The sequence below is a fragment of the Monodelphis domestica genome, chromosome 6 (genome assembly GCF_027887165.1).
Source record: "Monodelphis domestica isolate mMonDom1 chromosome 6, mMonDom1.pri, whole genome shotgun sequence".
Lineage (NCBI taxonomy): Eukaryota > Metazoa > Chordata > Mammalia > Didelphimorphia > Didelphidae > Monodelphis > Monodelphis domestica.
Genome location: NC_077232.1, coordinates 220,541,460 through 220,556,171, shown reverse-complemented (window position 1 = coordinate 220,556,171; position 14,712 = coordinate 220,541,460). Strand labels below are relative to the sequence as shown.

At 36.4% G+C, this 14,712-nt stretch overlaps 1 protein-coding gene across 3 annotated transcripts in view; it reads left to right on the top strand.

Annotated features, from left to right (window-relative positions):
* GPM6A (glycoprotein M6A) overlaps positions 1–14,712 on the top strand; it is a 507,062-nt gene that overhangs the window by 478,683 nt on the left and 13,667 nt on the right. For all 3 annotated transcript variants that reach the window (XM_056802931.1, XM_007496095.3, XM_007496094.3), the window contains exon 4: positions 8,299–8,452. In XM_056802931.1, coding sequence (XP_056658909.1) covers positions 8,299–8,452 — 154 coding nt within the window. The remainder of the gene's footprint in view (positions 1–8,298; positions 8,453–14,712) is intronic.

The following is a 14,712-nucleotide window of genomic DNA, read 5'->3' as shown; positions in this document are numbered from 1 at the left end:
CCAAGTATTCCCTCATAAATAGAACAGAGGAAAATAATTCATTTTTTATGGAAAATGGAGTTGCTTTTTTTATTAAATATTTTTTCACCCATTACATGTCTGAAAACATAAACCCAAATAAATAAGTGAAAAAATCACATGATTTCATTTGCAATACAACTCCAACAGTTCTTTCTCTGGAGGTGGATAGAATTCTTTTTCATGAGTCCCTCAGAATTGTCCTGGATTGCTGAGAGCAGCCAAGTCTATTACAATTGATAATTTGACAATATTACTGTTACTGTGTATGATGTTTTTCTGGTTCTGCTTATTTCACTCTGCATCAGTTCATGGAAGTCTTAAAAAAATGGAATTTTTGGGAAGGTTATAAGCCCTCTATAAAAGAAGACTTTGAGAGGAATTTAGGGTTCCACTCTTTAGCTACTCCAAGCATGGGGACTAACTATGTCTATATTGCCTATTTTGTGGGTTACAGAGCAAAAGAATTAAATGCCTTCATCAGAAAATAATAAATAATAATAACAGAGATAACTAGGTGACACAGTAGATAAAGCACCTGGCCTAGAGTCAGGAAGTCTCATCTCCCTGGGTTCAAATCTGGCCTCAGACACTTATTAACTTATTATTATTAGACACTTATTAGTGACTTTGGGCAAGTCACTTAATCCTTTTTTGCCTCTGTTTCCTCATCTATTAAATGAGCTGGAGAGAAATGGAAAACCACTCCAGAATTTTTGACAAGAAGACCCCAAGTGGGGTCATGAAGAATCAGTCAAGACTCAAATGACTGATCAGCAAATAATATAACAAAATGAAAAGATTATGAAATAAAAGAACTGACCTAGGAAGCATGTCAAGGAGATATGGAATCAAACTCTTTAAAAAGGATGGCCAAAATAAAATTCCTAAATTTTGCTTTTAGTGTTTTAAGGTGTGAAAGATGATTTATACATATTAATCAGTTTTATCTGCAATAGCCCAGAGAAGTAAGTGGTATTATTACCATGCAGTGAGCAAAGAGATCCTGTGGCTTGCCTAGAATCATAAAGCTGCTAAGTTCTTGAGGCAGAATTTAAGCTTAGTTCTTCCTGACTTTAACCAGGTTCAAAACTTTCCACTATGCCACCTTAAAGCTTCTAGAGTATATATATATATGTATATATATATACTGTAAAGTATATGTGTGTGTGATATTGGTCTATATCTTTCTCTGCTTTGTTGCCTGCTGATTTAGGCATAAAACAATATTCATATCATAGAAAGAATTCAGTAGAGCTTCTTATTTTCCTATTTTTGCAAAGTTTATCTAATATTAAAAGCTTGAACTGATTTGTAATTCTATCTGTTCCTGAGTCCTCACTTACTTTATATCTGGGAATTATTTTTGTTTTTTTTTAATTTATTTTTCTGACACTGGGCATGTCAGTTTTCTAGTTTTGTGCTACTTTATGACTCTTGAAAGAAAATAAGACAATTCTGCTAGAGTTAAAAAAAATACCAAACATTTCTAAGTGAATTAATTTTTTAAATGGGAAGGAAAGGAACCTAACAATAAACATCAGATCTCAAACTATACTACAAAATAGGAATCAACAAAAATATTTGGTAATAATTTTTAAAATTAGAATGCTGATGGGCAGCTGGGTGGCTCAGTGGATTGAGAGTCAGGACTAGAGATGGGAGGTCCTGGGTTCAAATTTGATCTCAGACACTTCCTTCCTAGCTATGTGACCCTGGGCAAGTCACTTGACCCCCATTGCCTAGCCCTTACCACTCTTCTGCCTTGGAACCAATACACAGTATTGATTCCAAGATGGAAGGTAAGGGTTTTTAAAAAAAACATGAGAATGCCGATCAATGGAACATATCCTTATAAAGGAACCAAAGCAAATGAATAGCATAATGTTTGATAAACCCAGAGGCCCCAACTATTGGGCTAAGGACACATTCAACAAAAATTTCTAGGAAGACTGGAAAACAGCCTAGCAGGAACTGGGTTCAGACCAATATTTTACATATACCTGCATCAAAATGAGTTTATATGTTTATATATATATATAGTCATAAACTAATTAGAGGAACAGGAAAAAACATACCTTTACCACATGGAACAAAGAAAGAATTCTTGACCAAACAAGAGAGAGAGAGAAGATCACAGGAGATAAAATAAACATTTTGAGGATATAAAATTGAAAAACTTTTTTTACGAATAATGTACTAAACTAAAAGAAAAGTATTTAAAAGGGAACAAGTCTTTTCAGAAATCTTCTCTGTAAAGTTGTGCTATCCAAGATATGTAGGGAACTAATATAAAAGAAAAAGAGGCATTTCTTATAGATAAAAGTTAAGGATGTCAACTGAGTTTTCAAAAGAAAAGCAAGTTATTAATAACTGTATTAAAGAAATTACTTTAAATGACTTAAATAACCAAGTAAGTAGAAATTCACACTCCAAGTTTTCAAGTCACACTCATCAGACCTGCCAAGATGACAAAAATGGAAAATGGTAATTGTTGAAGAAGATGGAGGAGAAGGGTACACTAATGGATTGCTTGGGTAGCGACATGAATTGAGCCAACCATTGAGGAAATCCATTTTGAACTATGCTCCCAAAGTCACTTAATTATGCATAACAATGATAATGTTAATAGATCTATATTCCAGTGATGAAATAGTAGCACTGAAAAGATGCATCAGTTCCATTGTGTGATCCCAGTATGAGTGCATGGGTCATCATGATCTTTATCCTGTACACAAGATTTTCACAAACCATTGAACAGCAACAATTAAGTCTGGCAGTAAATTGGTGATTTTAGCTCTGTTGAACTTATAGAGGTAATGGAAATTGGGGTTAGAAGAGACATTAGAGATCATCCATTTTAATCTTCCAATTTAACATATGAAGAAATTGAAGCCAAGAAAAATTCTGTGACTAGCCCAAGGAAACACAAATATGACATAGCAGAGCCACCTTCAGAGGGATGACCTGTCTTATTCAGGTTTGGGTGACCATTTCTTTCTTCTTATTCACTAACTACCTTACAGCTATTAAATGGCTGCAATGGATTGCTTTTTAAGTGCCTAGAATTCCTCCTTCCTTCATATCTGCAAAGTTGAGACTGGGCAATTGTCCCATTATATGCCTCTATAGCTCCCAAGAGTGCATCAATCAACATAATGTTGCCACACAGTTTATTAGGCATAGCAAAAATAAATGGAAAAACGACTTGGAGTGCCCTTTAGGAATCTCAGTTAGGGAGCTCAGGTCAGTCACATCAGTTAAGACACCCACCTCTTTTCTCATTCATTAGAATTGGCAGTGGTTATGTCACTAAAACTTCATTGTTGAGCAACTTCCATGTCACTACCGAGCTCAGCTAGGGTTTCTCTGTGGACTCTAAGAACTATTATTCTAAAGTCTGAGGTATATGTCAAATCATTTATCATTAACTATCTTAGTCATTAACTAAGATTTTAAAAAATGGGGAAAAAGGTATTTTTAAAATTAAAGTTAAACCTTGCAAGCATATCATAAAGATAAAAACAATGAAAACATTAAAAGTGGGATATTTCTCAAAATTGCCTAATTTGGGGGCAGGTGTAATGTACTCTCCAAGGATTTTTACAGCTAGGAAAAATGATAAAGTGAATCATTGAGAATTTATAAGTGTTCTTTCTAAAAATATAGGAAACCATATTATTGATAGTCTTGGCAACTTAACCTGGCATATTTTTTATATAAATTTGCAGGCTCAAGAAACATAGGCATATGGTTTGTTCAGCTATACGAAGGTAAACCACGAAGTCTCTTAGATATTTATAGAAAGAGAATGCTTATGTTCTGGGGAAAATGTTTCACATTTTGAAACTGATTCATCTTGCTATAAAATATATATCAGAAGTTCAACTGCTTCATGGGCATGTCTCATACTTTAGCTAAGGAGAAATGGTCTTTAAAACCATCTGTTTTCATGCTTTGAATTTGGGTATTTTAAGGACTATCAGAAGATGTTAGCTTCATAATAATGAATGTACATGGTAAGCATCTATATGATATCCTATGTTGATGTGCATATTAAGGATCTAAGGTGAGAACTGGAATAACTGTCTTCCATAGGAGCAAACTCATTCTGCTTTCACTCTGTCTCTACCCCACACATTTCCTAGATTCAGCAACAACTCCAAGAATGAGAATGAATCAGATGAGGGTGAAGGAGAAGAGAGGTTCTAGCTCTCTGGAAGTTCAATGAATGACATTTATATTCTACTCATCTAAAGAACTAGGGCACTACTCTGCCTTGATTAACCCTAGCATAAATCCCATACACCTACGCTTTCCATCATTCTCATGTTCATTCTCATGAGGCATAACCCACATGGATATACAAATTCAGATTTGCTCCCATAGTCATACGGACATATAAATGGATGCACTGTACACCAGTGTACATATAGTCTCTAAGAGAAAATGACTGAGGACAGAAGGCTTCCATTATAGTTGAGGTTCTCTTATGGATTCCCTGTGTGAGCTTTGACAAGTCACTTTTCCATAAAAACAATTTTCAGTTTACTCTTTTGTAAACTGAGGGGTTTGAAATACGGTCACCACTAGTCTTAAAACCCTGCAATCCTTCCTAGATTTTAAATCAGGAGAAAATAAATCCTTTTAAGACCTGGAAGTTCAATTCATCCTAAATCATGCCTTCAGTATTCAAAATTTCATAGCTTCTTCAAAAATTATAAGTAGCCTGTTAGGATGCAGTGTCAGATTAGCCAAATTTATTATTTGCCATAATGATAAATAAGAAAATATATTATTTCTTACTGGATGCAACAAAAGCTCTGGCTTTAACTGAATTTAACAACTTTAAAAAGGTAAAATCATTGTTGGCAGTTTAAAAATTGCCCGATTAACTAGAAAACAGGAAGATAGTTTTTATTTTAAAAAACTATTTGGAGACAGCTAGGTGGCTCAGTAGACTGAGAGTCATGATTACAGATGAGAGGTCCTAGTTTAAAATCTGGCCTCCAATACTTCCTAGCTGTGTGACCCTGGGCAAGTCACTTAACCCCCATTTCCTATCCTTTACCAGTTTTCTGACATGGAAACATTACACAGTATTGAGTCTAAGATGAAATATAAGAGTTTAAAAGAAAGAGAGAGACTTCTAGAGTTGTAACTCTTATTTATACATAAACACACAGTAGTGACAATATAATTGTCAATGGTCACAATAATAAAACTCTTAAATCCTCCTCTCTTTTCAGATTTCTCATCTATAAAGCAAGGATGTACTATGTCAGAGAACATCTAAAGTCCCTTCTAGTTACAGGCTCTCTCTGACTTAGAGAAAACATTCTCAAAATCCTTGAAAGGAAAACTATATGGACCTATACTGAAATGTAATACAAAAGAACCATTTTAACTGTGATATATTTTTTGTAAATTCCCATCAGTTCAAATGACTACGTTTCATTTTATCATCACCATTTTTTTTCTTTACCACTTTCACTGCCATTTTCTTCATGGCCACTCTGCAGTGTCATCTTTAATACTCTTTTTAGATTTGAAAGACAACATATTTTGAAGCCATTAACAATAGACTAAAGAATGATACTTTCCCCTATCATTAAGATCCATTTGCAGAAGAGATCCTCTGATGACTTCTACATTTTTTTGTCTAGAAATAGAGGAGTCCCTTCTCACTAAAAGCTACTCCCAGTTTTGACTTCTAAGGGGTTACGTGAAGGGCTCATGGCTGCATGTAATTTCAGTATAATTCATAATTAATATTTAAAATTCATTTTATATAAGTCTTAACCCCCAAAAGATGGATTTTTAATAAAAAATATATAACTTGAAGACTCATGTCAGGATGAATAACTCACCAGTGTCAACCTGCTGAGGGAGGTAGAGGATCCTTTTATGAAAATCATCTATATATATTAAAGTTTCTACAATCTCATTTTAAAGACTGATTTCTGTATCTCTAGAAAAGAGGCTGTAGAATTAGAGGGAAAAATCAGGTTTTGAACCAAATAGATACAGGAAAAAGTACAAAATGTATTTTTGAAACAATACGGATATTTCCATGGGAGTAACTCATGGATCAGAAAGAATATAGTATTTTAAATAAAAATATCTACATTAAAATATGTGCTTTGGGCAAGTCACTGATTCTCCTCATCTGTAAAATGAAGTGGTTGTACTAGATGACCTCTAAGGTTCATTTTGTTACTAAATCTATGATACTGTGAACCTGTGAAGAAGATACACCCAAAATACTTTGGGTTTTAAAAGGTTACTCTTTTACAAAAATGATTAATATGGAAATAGGCTTTGAGTGATGGTAATATATGTATAACCCTGTGGAATTGCTTGTCAGCTCCAGAGAGAACATGAATCATGTAACCATGGGAAAATACTGAAAAATAAATAAGAATAAAATGAAAAAGATACACCCCAAACATTGCCATACACATATGCACAAACCCACACATACCCACCCACACATGTGCATACATGCACACACTTATCACACACACTTATGTTTGCACAAATATGTACCTATGTGTATGCACACATATACGTTATATCCCAGTGCCTAAAACACAGAAGACATCCCAAACTGTTTATGGGCTGGTTTCTGTCAGTCATATTCCAGCCTACAAGAAGGCTCCATTTGGCACATGTGTAATCTTTGAGAAATATCTTATGACCCACTTAGGATTTAAGGGTATTTGTTGTTGTTCCATTGTTTCAGTCACGCCTGACTCTTCATGACCCCAATTTGGAATATTCTTGGCAAAGATACTGGAGGGGTTTGCCATTTCTTCTTCAGCTCATTTTAGAGAAAAGGAAACTGAGGCAAAAGGGGTGAAGTGACTTGCCCAGGCTCATGAGGTCTGCCAGATTCTGGACTGGGGACTCTCTCCACTGAGACCCCTCACTGCTTTTTTAGGGTTATACATTCTATTTAAGTCTTAAGAAAATCTAATCTGAATAATGAACTAGTCAGTGGCACCTAGGAAAGACTATTAGATAAGTGAGGTCAAGAGGACCAAAGCTTCCAAATGTTTTGTTCCACCAAACTTATCAAAGCAGGCAAGGGTCTGAGAATGAGCTATGGATCAAGTGGGGTATGATCCAGTAAGAAAATGCGGATGGTGATTCGCAGGTATTGGTATTATGGGACATGGAATATTAATGTCAAAAAAATCTGGTTAGATATTAAAAGGGCAATCCACAAAAAAAAATTACTTCTGCTGCTTCTTCTCCATGTGAGTTTTAGTTAATATGGACCTAAACATTTTTTTTAAATTGACATATGGTTAATATTACTAAGTTTTGAATGTTCACTCCTAAAAAGTCTAAGTACACCAATGAATTTAAATGCTCTAACTATTTACAGCTTGGAATAATATGGAAGCAATACAGTAGAATGGGTAGAAAGTTAGACCAGCATCAGGAAAACCTGGGATTTGATGGACTCTGATATTAACTCACTTTATAGATTCAGTCATCTAACCTCAGTGAGTCTGTTTGTTCATCTGTGCAGTGGGGAAAAAACATCTCATCAATCAATCTTCAAAATCATCCATAATGATATTTCTCAGGATTATCTTGAGAGACAAAGGAAATCAGGAATTTAAACCTCTTTACCAACTTTAAAGCACTATATAGATATTAGTTACAAAATAACTCAATTTTCTTTCCTCATACTTTTTTTTAATTTTTAAATTTTTTAAATCCTTACCTTTCATCTTAGAATCAATATTATGTGTATAGGAGCAGTAAGGGCTAGACTTTGCTCAGGGACACGCAGCTAGGAAAGTGTTTGAGGCCAGATTTGAAGTCAGAACCTCCTGTTTCTAGGTCTGACTCTTAGTCTACTGAGCCACTTGGCTGATCCTACTTTTCTCACATTTTAACGGGAATGGTGTTCATTTATTAAGAGTTTCTCTCTGTTTTTATTCTGTGTTTTCCAGGACCTTGAACATAATATGAATTTCTAAAGGATAGAGAATAGATGGTGGCATTTATCAAAAGAAGCAGTTAATGGGGCTTGAGTTAAAATGAGACACCAGGGAGGGGTTAACTCATTTCACAAATGTCAGAATCCATGACGGCACCAATTTTCCAGCTTATACCTGTGTCCTCTATTCCGTCTAACTCACGTTTGGCTCCCATAGCCCCTGTCACAGAAAACATGTTCTTCCCAATAAACAGAGCTTGCTCTCATCCGTCACTGGGCTGCGCTCTAGCATTGACACTCCGTCTGTTTCTTCTGTGTTGCAGTTCATCATGCTGACATATGTGTTCATGTTGGCCTGGCTTGGAGTCACGGCTTTTACCTCTCTGCCAGTCTACATGTACTTCAATATGTGGACCATCTGCCGTAACACCACATTAATGGAAGGAACCAATCTTTGCTTGGACCTCCGTCAGTTTGGTAAGTAAAATGGCGGATTCCTATTCATCGGCCGTTGTCTGAACTGTTGCCAGAAAATGATCTGGGAAGTTGTTAAAGAGCAGCACTTACCAACTCTCTGTCTGAATGCATTCACTGTGCAATCTCTTGCAAAACTAGTGGGATGATGGAACTCAAGGTGGTCTAGTGGTAGTTTTGGTCCTTGTACTACAAAGTTGGGCCAATTTCCCTTCTGGGGGGTGCTGGGAATATAAAGACAAAAAAGGTCCCTGCCCTCAAGAGCTTATATTTGGGGTGGGACAGAGGACACAATGGAGGGGAATACCACATGGATACAGACAAATAAATACAATATAAAGAGGAAGAGAGTACTAGCCATTTGGGAAATCACTTCTTGTAAGAAGTAGCACCCAAAATGAGCCTTAAAAGAAGCTACAAATTCCAATTCCAAAATAAGAAATGCCTAGCCAAGAGCCCTGAGGGACTCATTTAAGTCTTTTCCTTTCTTTTGCCTCTTTTTTCACTGATTCTGTTCTCTATCTATCGCTTACTTTTCTACCCCTTAAAAGTGGAAAATGAAGGCTAAGTATCCACTAAATGAAAAAGAGAGAGAAAAAAAGATTTCCTCTAAATGAAATCATTCCCCAGTGGTTCATCACAGCATGGAGGCTTAGGTTCTTGAATGCTAGTTCTGGTTACTTTTGCCAAATTGAGTATGGATCTGTCATGAGAAGAGAGCCCACCTAAGTTCAGGAAGACCCCTTATGTGAGAGCTGCATAAATTCAGAAAACCATTGATATAGACATGGTTGTGATCTGTGTCAGTGGGAGAAATATCCAACCACTCACATTCAAAAAGAAATTAAAGGTCTTCAAGTCCTTTGCTCAGGATAACTCTATGAGAAATATGGTACAAAAGTGACTGTGTCCATGTTACAGATAAGGAAACTAGGTTCTCAAAGTTTATGAAGAATGATTATAGGATCATTCTGTTAGTATATATTAGCAGCAGAATTTGAACCCAAGTCTCCTGACCCCGTGTCTAGTTCTCCTTCCAGTGTATATTCTACACTAAGAAGACCCTCAGAGCCCAGTTCAATTGAAGTACTTGAAAGAGCCCCAAAGTAGAAAAGTAATCTTATTTCAAGTTCTCTGTTTAATAATTATTGCAGTATAACAGAAAGAATACAGAAAGAATAACTGGGTTTTAATACCAATGTAAGGATAAAGGATAGGAAAAAATTCATAGATTGTCTTTAAGAGTAAAGGAGAAGAACTTAGATACAAACTTCTCCTCCTTTCCTCTTAAAGGCAACCTATGCATTTTCCCCTATCCCTTATCTTTACACCTATAACTACTGAGTAGTTTAGCTTGGGCAAAGCAAAGCCCTTAACTTCTTTGGTTCTCCATTCTGTTATCTATGAAATAAGGAATCAAGACAAGAATAATTCCAACTCTGATTCTTAAAAAGATTGTGATGTTCCAAGATCTTGAATCTTACATCATCACCAGGAAAACATCTGTGGCAGAAAAAAAGTGTCTGCAACAAATTACAGCTTGGAATCATTAAAAGTACCACACAGTTTCTAAAATGCAATCCAGCTCATTCTTTCTTCTATTCATTTCTGGGCCCAACTCATCATCTGTCTTCTGTGCCTTCCCCAGTTATACATAGGTATGTAATACCTCAGCAGACTGGCCTTTCAATCATTTGATAGTCGTCATTTTTTATTTACCTAGTTTTCCCCTGTTTGAACTGTTTAAAATAATTGCTTTCCATTAATCATGACTCTCAATGAAGGGTCTCTGTAATGTTCTTAGGGTTAGTACAAAAAGCACATCATCCACAAACTAGAAAAGTCTGGATCATGTCCACTTTCTGGAATGTACATGAACTGTCCTCCATACCAGTGTTGAATACTTTTCTGTTTTATGTCTCATTTGATATTTGATAATAATTAAAAGTTAAGTGAATAGTTATTTTATGGTACCATTTATCAAGAAATATTTCTTGTTAGTAATGAGCTATGTTTTGTTCTTCTGAATCAAAAGACCATCTAATTTATTTAATTCTAACTTTATGCTAAGCACTGTGCTTATCACTGGAAAAACAAGTATAAATAGAAAGAGTCCCTACCATCAAGGAACTCATATTGTAATAGGCAAATAAAATCCATAAAAGAAGGTGTTGCTATGATAAAAGTTCAGAATGCAACCTGAAGAGAAATTAGACATGGCTGACCTAGATACCCTTCCTGGGAGTCACTCAGAAAAGGGAAAAGAAGGCAGGGTAGGAAGGAAAGGGAGAGAAAGAGATCTTGGATTGCAATAAATAAATAGTGGCATTTTGTTTGCTTTCTACATTTTAGTCTCTAAATTATATTCTTTATTGTTCTTAAATATTGTCAGTCTTCTAATTTATCTCTGAAGGGATGTGAAAATATGTATGAGAGGTGACAAGGAATTTGAGCTTTAGAAAGCTGAAATGACTTACTCAATGTCACCTATCAAGGTAGGTCTAAAATCTGAATTTCCTGATTCTTAGTCCATTGCTCCATTCTCTAGTGCATCTATGCAGCATGAGATCATAGGAAATGCCCTGAAATTGAAGTCACAAACCAACTGGATTTGATTTCTTACACTATGACTTTCTTTCTTTCTGACTAAATTTATTAAATACTTAGCAATTAGACATTAGTAAATGTCATAATTTGAGTAAATACTACTGACTAATTGTATATGATCTTGACTAGTTAACTTTTCTCAAGCTTCAATTCTTTATATAATCAGACCTCAGCTTTCACACAGAAGGATAACAATTCCTAGAAAATTGCTGGAAAATCAAATATGTGAATGTCAATACATTGAACCTATGGGAAATAGGGAATTAAGTTCCTGTAACTACTGGAAATGGTAATCTTTCCCTAGCTATTGCTGAAAACACATTTTTGTGCATGTAATTCTTTATTATAAAATATTAATTTTGATAATATACACTTTTTCATTCATCAACCCACAAAATATAATGCACAAAATAAAACTGGCAACATGCAAAACATTTCTCTCGCTAGTAATTCCCTAAGATTTTGAGAACTTTTGTTATAATAGTTCCATTAAAAAACTCATTGACTTTAGACAATATTGATTTTTCATAATACAAGATGGCATAATACATTAGATAGATGGCAAAAAAATTCTTAAAAGGAAAACATCTTAAAATCTGAATCTTACCTTCAGCTATGTCTGATTGTAATGTGAGGGCATTGTACTGTGTAACTATTTCTTCCTTGTCCATCTCCTCACACTAAACTTGTACCTGATGGATATTCTGGCATGAAATTTACCTTATACCTTTATTTTCTCAGTAAGCCACATCATTGACTTTTCCTGCTTGGGTTCAGAGCCAAAAGGACTTGTATTTACTTTAGGGGTTTAATTGCAACATGAAACTAGAGTTTTAAAGGCAAAGAAAAACTGCGATGAATATATGAGACCTTTACAATGCTAGAGTGAACAAGGCTAGTGAAGGACTACGTAGAATATCATCCCCTCCACAAACTTGTGCTCATCTTGCCCCCCATTGTTTCTCTACCAAGCATCCCCACTGATACATATAGTTGTCAACACAAAAGTTAAAATGACATGATTAATAAAATCACATTAATGCTTCAGTACACAAAAGTTAAATGTGTGAATGTTGAGGATTGATAGTATATAAAATGAGACTCAAAGGGATACTGTAAGGCTCAAACACAAGGCACTGAAAACTCTAAGGTGATCCTTAGACTAAAAAAAAATAATAATAAACTGTTCCGATTCCCTACCTGTGTTGTCTCTGTACACTTGTTTCTATAGTTTTTGTTAGCCTGTACATCTACACGTATCCTTGAAACAGAGGATATATGGATCCTTTCGTAGTCCCATCTCTGTTTTATGTCTTCATTAGGATAACCAGATGTTTTTTGGAGTCTGCTTTGGCTCCAACCTTTCCCTTTCTTCCCTGGGAGGGACTCTTAGATCTCATCAATAGCAGGTTGACAATGAGGGTAAATGGTTTACTGAATGCTGAATGCAGGTAACCAAGTCTCCTTTGTGCTCCATTTTTATCTGTACTATGAGCTGGGGTCTTCTATACAAAGGGACAATCTATTGTGAACAGACTCATGGCTTTGGATAATTTCTGTGCTTAGACTTGCTCTATTCAGAGAATGTCCACTTGATCTGTCAGGAGTTGAGACGAGGGTATCATCATGTAATCATGGGCCCTGGATTCTGAAGGTGTGTTTTAAAGCCCTCCTTCTGTCTCTCACTGGCTGTGGGACCAGGGTCAAGTCGATAAACTCTCTAAGCCTCAGTTTTCTTTGTAAAATGAAAAACTGGACTAGAAAAGCTCTGAAGTCCCTCCCATCTCTAACATTCTTCATCTCTGTATTCTTTCCAGCTGTGGAGACTATAACCCATTGGTCTTTCTCATCCAATAATGGATGACAGGTCTCTTTATTTTACAGATCGTGAAACCCAGGGAGATAGTTAAGTGACTTACCCAAGGCCACCCAGGGAATCAGTCAGTGGTCAAGCACCTACCTAGGCTAAGTGCTTTAACTATTACCTCATTTGATCCTTACAGCAGACTATGAATGAGGTGCTATTATCACCCCCATTTGATAGTTGAGGAAATCTGAACACAGAGAAGTTAAATGACTTCCCTAGAGTCAGTTACAAAAGTAAAGATGTCAGAGGCTGGATTCGAACTCCAGTCTTCTTGGTGCTCAATGCATTATGCTACCTCATTTTCTTAAAGATACCAATATTAAGGGGGCAGCTGGGTGGCTCAGTGGATTGAGAGTCAGGCCCAGAGACGGGAGGTCCTGGCTTCAAATATGGCCTCAGACACTTCTAGCTATGTGACCCCCATTGCCTAGCTTTTACCACTCTTCTGCCTTGGAACCAATACATAGTATTGATTGAAAGTAAGGGATTAAATGAATGAATGAATGAATGAATGAAATATTTCTCATAGGTTAAGCTAGGTAGAAGAGTAAATATAGCATGAGGTCTGGAGACGGGAGGTCCTGGGTTCAAATATGACCTCAGGCACTTCTAACTGTGAGACCCTGGGCAAGTCACTTAGCCCCCACTGCCTAGCCCTTACCACTCTTCTGCCTTAGAACCAATACCCAGTATTGATTCTAAGACAGAAGATAAGGGTTTATTTTTTTTAAAAAGATACTTATATTATAAAGATGGGTCTTTTCATGGGGAAGTTGGTCCCCAATGTAGCATGGTGCAATTATAATACTCTCCACCCAGTGCTATGGTGAGGAAGGCACTTCCTAAACTTTCAAAGCCTCTATGAAGGTGTGCTGTTTTTCTGTTCACACACATCCATTTTAGTGGCTTGCTGTTTCATGGAGACTGTACCTTCAAGGGAATCGTTTGTGATACCTTCTTAACTCCATCTTGGATTCCCTCTACTGCTCAACACATTTTTGAAAATGTCTCACTTCACTGTCCAGGGGATAGGTGCTGAAAAAATACAAATTTATTTTAATACAGCAGAATGAGAACATAATTAGCAAGGAAAGTCTGCAGTTTAAAAAAATGTCAGTCATGCCCAAGCCAGATGAGTGACCTGTAAGTTCTGTCCTGAGCCACCCTGTCACCCATCAGTGTGGCAGAGAGAACTCTTCGATAAAGGACAAACCATAGGGTGAGTCTAGCAGCCAAGCCAACAAGACAAAATGCTGATGAATTAACAGGGATGCAAAGACAGCCTCTGCCCTCTAATGGGGAAACAACCAGGTATACACAAGATACACAGAGTAAATTGGAGATCATCTGCCAGGGAAGGCACCAGCAGCAAGAAAGACTGCAAAGGGCTTCTTGCAAAGGTAGGACTTCAAGAGAGAACCAGGAGGTAGAGATCCAGGTGAGTATGCTAAGTGTCAGGAAGAAGAATTGCCAGAAAAGAATCTAAATATGTAAAGAATCAAATGGTAGCTATGAAAAGGGGCTGGGAGGTGGCTCAGCAGCCAGAAAGCAAGGTGTGAATTCAAATCTAGCCTCAGACCCTGGACAAGTCACTTAACCCCATTGCCAAGCCCTTGCTGTTCTTCTGCCCTGGAACTGATACCATGCATCAATTCTCAAACAGAAGGTAAGGAGGTTTAAAAAAAATAAATAAAGATTGGAGAAACTGAACTCCTGTGCTTCGCCCACAGTTGGAGGAGGCTCAGGAATGCTTGCTGAGTTGAGCTGAAATACTCTATTATTATTACTA